This window comes from Equus przewalskii, chromosome 22, assembly GCF_037783145.1.
Source record: "Equus przewalskii isolate Varuska chromosome 22, EquPr2, whole genome shotgun sequence".
In the NCBI taxonomy this organism is placed as follows: domain Eukaryota; kingdom Metazoa; phylum Chordata; class Mammalia; order Perissodactyla; family Equidae; genus Equus; species Equus przewalskii.
The window spans coordinates 25,426,741-25,436,236 of NC_091852.1; the positions used below are offsets into that span (position 1 = coordinate 25,426,741).

The window sequence follows — 9,496 nt, forward strand, 5'->3', positions numbered from 1 at the left end:
AGACAACCTCTTGGAGCTGGAAAAGGCAAGGAAATGGATTCTTCCCTAGAACCAATAGAAGGAACACAGCCCAGCTGAGCGATTTTAGGCTTCTGACCTCCAGAACCGTAAGATAAATTTGGGTAGTTTTAAGCCACTAGATTTGTGGTAATTTCTTACAGCAGCAATAGGAAACTAAAACACATACTGATATAAGAAGTGGCAGAAAGGGAAAAGTTTCAGTGATTTTGTCAATTACAATTATTGTAATTATGATTATTTATTTTTATTTTTATTATTTTTTTTGCTGAGGAAGATTAGCCCTGCGCTAACATCTGTTGCCAGTCTTCCTCAACTTTATATGTGGGTTGCCACCACACCATGGCTGACGAGTGGTATAGGTCTCCACCCAGGATGCAAACCCATGAACCTGGGCCACTGAAGAGAGCATGCCGAACTTAACCACTGCACCATAGGGCCAGCCTCTAGAATTGTAATTTTTTTTATATAGGTGAAGTTTTATTTATTTATTTATGTGTGGACTTTTTTGTTTTTTGAGGAAGATTAGCCTTCAGCTATCTACTGCCAATCCTCCTCTTTTTGCTGAGGAAGACTGGCCCTGAGCTAACATCCATGCCCATCTTCCTCTACTTTATATGCAGGACACCTACCACAGCATGGCTTTTGCCAAGCGGTGCCATGTCTGCTCCCGGGACCCGAACCAGCAAACCCCAGGCCACCAAGAAGCAGAAGGCGTTCACTTAACCGCTGCGCCACTGGGCCGGCCCCTAGAATTGTAATTGTTTTTTAATGCTCAGAGCCTGAACTTCTAATCACTGAGATGAATGGCCTCTCCCCACCTCCACTCCCCCAAAAGCCCCTTGTTGTTTGAAGATTGTTGTTTGTATCTAGAATTCTGGTTTAATAGGGATTGCTACATAAAATATATACCATTTGTACTGGAAATTATTCATAAGGCCACTTGAATATCACCTTTATAAAAGAGTGAATGGTGTGGACTGGTTTACAGGGGTGTCAGTTTGAGTGCAGGTAGATGCCAGAAAGAGAAGGAGGGACCCATGTGGCTCATGATGATCAGACGCGGCAATTCTGACCTAGCAGAGAAAATGAATGGAGAAGACTTTCTGAGCTTCAGTCTTCCAATCAGATAGTCACAGCCTGCGGGGGACAGAAGGGACCTTTGGGGATAATCATGCAGCCCCTTCATTTTATAGATGAGAAACTTGGTCCCAGGGAGGAGAGCTGAGTTGCCCAAGGCACACAGTGCGTCCTGGACCCAGACCCAGACCCTGGCCCCAGTCCCTTGCTCTACCTATTTCTCTCATCTTGGCACTTGGTGAAGTTTTGTGTACACTAATTGGGCATTTCACATAAATAAGGTCATGGTTTGGTCACTGTTCAGAAAGAGGTATTTGTAGACACTCTTTCAGATCACCAAGAGATGTCCATGTGTCAATAAATTGTCCTATTATACTTGGCCAATAAAACCCATGCTGTTATAACAGGCTTATTTCAGAGCCACATGTGTTATAAAAATAAATCATTCGGTTGTAGCACATCTTTGGCATGTTCAGTTCTTGCAGAAGTGCCTGTGCTGGTAGTGGCAAATGTAACCATCTGCCTGTTGGATCACATATAAATCCACACACATTTAGACATAAGATAGACAAAACCAGACCAAAGAGCACTCCTCCACCCATGCCCCAATTTCACACCCACAGGCTTGAGATGAATGAAACCAGAGAACTGGATATCCATCATGGGCTTGTGGATTTCAATCCAGTCCCCTGTATACACTCACACCCCCCGAATAAATATACATACCTGGTGGCCAAAGACCTACTTAATTCTTTCTAATCTGCTTCCCCAAATATGGGCTCACTTTCAACTTAGCTAAGTACCTACTATGTTCGAGGCATTGATCTAGGTGCTATGGATACAAAAACTAACAGACCCTAGTCCCTAATTTAGTGGGGCTCCCATTCTAGTTGGGAGGCAGTTGGAAATCCTTACAACAACCTGAGATGTAGTCATAGCAGATTATTTCTATAACCCTTTTAAGAATGAATAAACAAAACTAGAATGCTTAAGTAATAGGCCCAAGGTCACACAGCCTGCTGTTGTCAGAGCAGGCTAGAGGCCAGGTCTTTCCACTTTTAAATTTTGTGGACTAGTGTGACTCTGTGGACGTACTGCATCTGAACTACCTGGAGTTCCTGTTCAAAATATAGAATTCCCTGCCCTTCTGAGAGGGAGGTTGGGGGCGTTAGGAGGAAGAGTGTGGCCGGGGAGTCTGAATGTTTAACAAACTCCTCAGGTGACGCTGATACACACTCAAGTTTGTAAACCTCTGAGTATACCCAACTGTCAGTGGGTCTCTACTCAGCTGTACATAAGAATTAGCTGGAGCATTTTAAAAAATATATGAATTCCTGGGCCTGATCCCAGAGGTCTACAGTTAGTTAATCTGGGTGGTACCCAGGCAATTATATAATTTTGGAAAGTTTCTCAAATTATTCTAATGAGTAGAGTTGGAAACTCACAGGTCTGTGAACAGTGGTAACAAACACTACACTCCAAAATCAGGGTAACCCTATCCTTCAAATCAACCCTATCCTTCTGGCCTCATCCTAGTTTTCAGGCTCCGAGGAGGAAGTGCGGGACTTAGGGAGAATGGGGAACGAATGAGGAGCAAGTTTGGGTCCCCTGAGAACGCCAGCACTTTGGATCAGTAACCTCATTCAGAGAAGAGAATCAGAGAAGAAGGAACTGCCCAAACCTGACGTCCTTCCCTAATGACATATTCCCGGGATTCCAGAGTGTTCCCTCTGAGGCCGCTTAGGAGACATCTCAGCTGTTCTAGAATCAAGCAAAGCTTCTGGAGTGTTTCCATTTTATGGACACAGTGAATCTTATAATTGATTTGTTCTCTTCTTTGCTCTATTATGAAGCTCAGAGCCAAATTTGAGGCTCACTGTCAGCAATTATACAGCACCTATGCATTTTGTATGATCTTACCTCTGGGCCACATCTTATTTTCCTTCCATGATTTTTCCTTCACTTGTTTCTCTGTTTATCCTTTTTTTTTTTTTTTCAAACAAATGTTCTCTTAATTTTTTTTGACATGCTGTAAATGAACGAATTACACTATTGAAAGAGTTATTGTCAATATGCTTTTCTTTCTCTTGGGTCAGAGAGAGAGAGAGAGAAAGGCGCATGCAAATAAGATTGAGAAAAGAAGCACCTGCACACAGAAAGAGGGCCAAGGTCAAGGTTGTGTGAACCTTACACAGTGTGATGTCTCCAAGGACAAGAGTCAATCTGCTCATAGCAATTTCACAAGAATTTTAGAAAACTTCCCTTTGTAGTCAACTCTTTAACACTTTCATTCGTATTGAAAGTCAGTCCAGCTGTTAAGTCAGTGGCAGCAGGAGTTGCAACACGAAGGCCTGGCAGTTGGGGTACTAGGTATCGGGACTACGTATTAAAAAAAGAACATGAAGGAATGCCCTTCCTTTTCACAGTCACACACACACATGCACACACACTATAAAATTTATAGTAAAGCAAAAAAAATTGAGGGAAAGTTATAACACTACATTTAAAGTGATTTGTAAAGAAATACTAAAATAGCATGAAGTAGTCTATTAACAAATTGGGGAGATTTTGATTTCACAGTGAGTCAGCAAGGCATTTTTGTTAAAAAAGTCTCATTTCTTTACCGAAACACTTCTAGTTTTTTTATGTCCTCGTAAACAAAAAGGCACTCATTTAAAAAAAAATCCCAGATCATCCAGACATTTAAAGCAATTACATTTATCTAAGTGACATCCATATTCAGTTGTCAGATGTTAATTGAATTTCTGTGACAAATATTTTTTTTAATAACCAAGAACATTGCAGAGAATGCAGAACCTGAAGAATAATCTAGCAGTCACTAAGTTTTTCTTAAATTTTCCTTGTAGATGCTGTTATTTCCAGCACAGGTAAGCAGCAGAGTCTGTTAGATGCTAACACTGGAATCCTTGGTTGCTACTATATCGGCAAAGAAGACAATCATTTTAATAATGTTTTAAGTGAACAACTTATAAGCCCCAAGGATATCTATTTATTTTTTAACCTTGTAGTATATGTATCTTAATAATCTGCCTCAAAGCTGCATTTTGGAATAAGAGAGATTATAGAAAATTAATAACAGCAACAGAAGAGATTCCATTTACTACACTGAGACATGTTTTTATAAGAGGGAGGAAAGTCTTTTCCTCTTTCAAAGCCACAGGGCCATCCCACTTGTCAGTTCTTTCCACTGTAGAGGGGGGATAAACACTTTTCCTCTATTCTCTTAGGTTCAGTCACTGAGACCCATGAATTAAACTGCCAAAAGACAGAAGGAGCAAAGGCATGCACATTTTATTGATGTTAATATATTTATGTGCACAGGGGCTTCACAGAAAAGAAGTGAAAACCCAAAGAAGCAGTTAGATTTGGGAGCTTATGTACCATTTTAACAAAGGGTGAAAAATAGTGGAGAAGTGACTAGACAAACGAAAGAGGGTTTGGCTGTCTAGGGGCAATAAACTGTGCAAGTGACTAGGAAATATTTGGGGGAAATTAATGGAAGGTAGAAGACAAGTGTTATTTTAGTCTGTTTATGCAGACTCATCTTGGTGGCAGCTCTCTCATCCTGGTACAGGAGATTGGGTAAGTTTATACCACATTCACAAAGGGAAATTCATGCCCTGCTTAAAACTGCCCAGCAATGTGCAATTCTAACAAGCTCCCAAGGGCTGCCCCTGCTGCTGGTCAGGGGACCACGTGGAGTAGCACTGCCCTAGAGCTAGACTTTCCATCCTCCTGTTGGATTGACAATGGAGAGAAAGGAGCTTCTGTGCGGGAAGATCCACTCAGGACTGGAGGGAGGAGATGGGGCCGTGCTCCTGTTGGTATTTAGAACCTAGAAAGAAAACAGCTGGAATTTTCCATAAACTGCCAGTATTAGTCAGGATTCCGGCAGGAAAAAGATGGCATAATTAAGTGGGGTTAGAAGGGAGTTTCCTAAAGGGACTGTTTACAAAGCCCCATCCTCTGTGCTTGCCACACACAGCGCCCACACATCCCCACTCAGTGGTACTCATTCTTCTAGCCCATAGCTGCCTTTAATTGCCCAGGGAGGCCACCCTGCCCCTGTGAAGCTCAAGGTTCAGGGTTGTAAGCAAAGCTCCCTAAAGAGAGACTCAAAAGCTTAATGAGGATAAAATAGTGGGCAAGTGGGATACTGGGGAGCTGTTCAAATCATATCACGCAACATGGACCTCTTTGCCCTCAAGGCAGCCTTGGGGTAAGGGAAATATTCACTAACAATGCACAGATTCTCCCTGCTTAGCATCAAGTGGGCACACTCAGTAGAGGTTGGGAGGAAGAATGGATGGATGGGAACACAGCAAAACCTACATTCTCAAACTGTGTAGGACTGGGCTGGCTCCAAGCTGTGGTTCCTTCTACTCGTTGAGGCTGGGAGTTCACCAAGTCCCTACTGTGTGCCCGGCTCTGCCAAGCCCCTCTCACAGACACGAACTCATTTCACACTTCCAATGACCATGAGAGGTGAACATTGTTTCCTCCATTCAATGGGTGAGGAATGTGAAGCCCAGAGAAGGTTAGAAACTCATTCCAACTCCATGCCCAGTGAGAGGCAGATCTGAGACTTGAATCTAAGCCTCTACCTCCAGTCATGTCCTCTCTCTCTCTTTTTTCCATTTTCCTTCCTCTTCTCCTTTCCTTTTTCTAATCAGTAAGAAGGAAGTCCTTTTGAAACAATTATCTTCTCTGTTTAAAACGGGTCTTAATGGAATTTTGTCATCTAGTAAAGATGCTATTTTTGTTTCTATGAATTCCGAGAGCTCTTGCTACCCTCTTGGGAGAGCCTTGATCTTTTAACCTTTCAAGCATTTCCCACCCCTCATAGCATTTAAACCTTCCAAGAGCTGAATAGGTTAGGGGAAGTTATGATCTCCATTTTACAGATGAGTAAACACACACTCAGAGGAATGTAGTGACTTATCTCAAAGTCATGCACCCTTACCCTGAGACAACACATGAAAGAATCTCTAGACTTCCAGTCTCTTTCTCCCAGTCTAGGAAAGGCAAATGGGCTCTATCTTTTACTGAAAGAAGGATTCTGAGGCTAAGTTCAGATTCAATGGGAACGATACCTGCAATTGATTAGCAATGTCTGCCAAGGTGGGGAAAGAGATAAAGGGAGGCACACATACTTAGTATTTGCTATCCTGACTTACCATAACTATTTCAAAGGCTTATGTTATTTCTTACCTTAATGAAGAATTATGTTAATCCTCTTAGCCTGGCACATAGTTGATGCTCTGTACAAGAGCAACGATGATTTATTGAGTCTACTATTTATCAGGCACCATGGCAGGCTACATTGCTACATTTATAGCCATTCAAGTTGCTCGTAAACATTCAGATTCAGCTAAACTTAAACATGGTGTGTTGTCTTTTTTTGGGAGGAGGATTGGCCCTGAGCTAACATCTGTTGCCAATCTTCCTATTTTTGCTTGAGGAATATTGTTGCTGAGCTAACATCTGTGCCAATCCTCCTCTATTTTATGTGGGATGCCGCCACAGAGTGGCTTGATGAACACTGCTAGGTCTGCACCTGGGATCTGAACCCACAAACCCCGGGTTGCCAAAGCAGAGTTTGCGAACTTAAACCACTATGCCACTGGGCCGGCCCCATGGTGAGTTGTTTTTACTCAACACTTGTAATGAAATGTGTGATGTTTTTCCCAACACCAATAAGTTCTGCAGCTCTCTGGACACCAACTAGGTGCCCAACAACTCAATTCAATTCTGACATTAACTACCCAGAGTTAGCAGGGACCCCACAGGTTAAGGGCTTAGTCCCACAACGCCATCCCCACTTCACATACCAGTCTCAAGTCCCAAGTTCCAAGTCATCACCTGTACTTCTGACCAACTGGCTATAAATTGGGGGTTCCCATGACCCCCTCCTCAGCTTTGATAATTCACTAGAATGGCTCACAGAACTAAGGAAAACTCTTTACTTACATTTCCTATTTTTTTTTTTTGTTTTGTTATTAAAGGATACAACTCAGGAATAGCCAAATGGAAGAGATTCATAGGGCAAGGTACGGTGGAGGGGCGTGGAGCTCCCAAGTCCCGTCTGGGAGCATCACCCTCCCAGCGCCTGATGTGTTCACCAACTCAGAAGCTCACCAAACCCTGTCATTTAGAGGTTTTTATGGAGGTTTCATTACTAGGTACAATTGATTCAATTATTGTCTATCGGTGATTAACTCAATCTTCAGCCCCACTCCCCTCCCTGGTGGTTGGGGTCGGGTGAATGTTCCGACCCCCAATCATGCCCTTGCCTTTTTGGAGACCAGCACCCACCCTGAAGCTCTTTAGTGGCCCCCAGCCACCAGTCATTCATTAGCATATGGGAGGCTCTTATGACTCTGGAGAGTCCAAGGGTTTTAGGAGCTCTGTGCCAGGAACCAGGGAAAAAGACCAAACATATTTCTCACACATGGCTTTAGACATATCTTAGAAAAACACATCTCTTTTGTACACAGATTTCAATACCAGGATTAAAAGAACCCTAATAAAGCTTTTTTAGATACCAAATAAGCTTAAATCAAATTATAAAGACAGCACTTACATATAGGATAAATGCAACTGTTAATATTGTAGGCATGAAGTTCACCGCCAGTGAGGTTTACCGTAAGTACAGGAGCTTTGTTCTATATATCTTTACGTCTCCAATGTCTGGCCCACTGTGGGCATTAATAGAGGATGAACGACTGAGTGAGCGAATGAATGAAGCTGAGAGCCATTTGCTGATAATTTAACTAGTGACTAGGACATTTAACTACTGTCCATGAAAGTTGCCAGGACGATTCCTACACCTTTGGTGCACATTTTCTTTTAAAATGCTCTTAATAAGAACACTTTAGACTTCTCAGATGATGTCATTGGTGAGTGCTTTCTGTGTGGATGTGTGGATGTGGGTGCGTGCAAATGTGGTTACAAATACCAAGGAGCAAATAGCCACAAGCAAGGCCAGAAAGTCAAGGTGCTCTTGTAGTGTTCAGATCCCCGATTGCCACGTATGAGACAACAGCCTCTGCCCCAGGGGAGGGAGAGAGAGTGTGGGGCTCTGAGTCTGGCCAAGGTGTTATGTGAGGGCAAGAGAGAACCAACTTCCCTGAGATCCTGAATCCAAAGCATGAGTTTTGCTTGGTGAGAGCACCAGGAAGAGGTACACCCCCAAATCATGTTCCTAGAAAGCCTGAACATCCCTGAATTTATCCTCATTCTGATACCATTTCTTCTTCAGCTCCCTGCAGGCCTGCCTGTGACCCTGGGATGACCTGCTCACCCAGGAGAACAGATAGTGTGGAGCAGGACGTGTCAGGCGTAGACTCAGGAAGCAAGAAATGGCATTTGCTTTATTTTTCAGTTTCTCAGTTCAATTTCTGTGTCAAGTGCCCAATTCCCAGGAGTAGCTGAAATAAACCTCATGAAACAGGGGCTCGATCAGGGCCCCGCTGCTGTGTGTCTTTGTCAATGCCTGCTGAGATGTTTGGGTTCTTGCCTTCCTGGCCCCTTTGCTTGGGGGATATTTCTGCTCCCACCCTGCCAGCTGCAGAGCACAGAAGTCATTCTGCCCTCTCGTGCCTCAGGGAAGTCATCAAAGGCCCTGCCTGCCTGAGCTGCCTCTACGGTGGTCCCCTGTCTGAGGTCTTGCCAGAGAAGCAGAGCCCAGAGCCTGTCTGGAACCCACCAACCTCATCACTTCCCTTCTGTTATTTTGCCCCCATTTGAGGTCAGGGACTCTTTCCTAGTCTGGGAGGAGGTGGGGGGTTGCTAAGATGCTGCGCTCTCTGACGGGATATTTCTGCATTCTCTGAGAGACACTCAACACACAATAGCCTATGGGTGTGTGGGTGTGGGGGTGTGTGTGTGTGTGTGTGTGTGTGTGTGTGTGTAAAATCCAAGAAAACAATAAACCACCAGGGAGGGAAAAAATCAGTTAATAACTCAAAGTATTGTCCCAGAATGTCATTGTTGGCCTCAGGCTTTGCTGGAACCGACTCAAAAAGGAAGATTTGGGGAAACATATTCCAGCCTCTTTCTACTCAGGGTACATGGCTGAGTTTTCACAGTCATACCTGCTGATTTTTTTACTTCTTTTTTGAGGCATTTAAGGAGGAGGAGGCAGGAGCCGTGAGCCTCAGTCTTGGTTAAAGACCATTTGTCTAGTTTCCAAGATGGCACTAACCGCAGGTTCGTTTCTCTCTAAGGCGTGGACAGTTAACTGGAGACTCAGACCCACAAGGGCCTCTGGAGACCTGGCGAAAAAAGGAGATGGAAGGTACTGAGCCAGTGGGGGAAGCCAAGAGTGTACTCTCTCCCAGTGTAGACAGAGCTCATAGTGTTGATCCTGGAAACG

At 43.7% G+C, this 9,496-nt stretch overlaps 1 protein-coding gene across 1 annotated transcript in view; it reads right to left on the bottom strand.

Moving 5' to 3' along the window:
• Positions 1 to 9,262, bottom strand: part of ERMP1 (endoplasmic reticulum metallopeptidase 1) — a 72,096-nt gene extending 62,834 nt beyond the window's left edge. Inside the window, exon 1 of the mRNA XM_070590019.1 lies at positions 9,216 to 9,262. Coding sequence (XP_070446120.1) covers positions 9,216 to 9,247 — 32 coding nt within the window. The 5' untranslated portion in view covers positions 9,248 to 9,262. The remainder of the gene's footprint in view (positions 1 to 9,215) is intronic.
• Between the last annotated feature and the right edge of the window lie 234 nt (positions 9,263 to 9,496).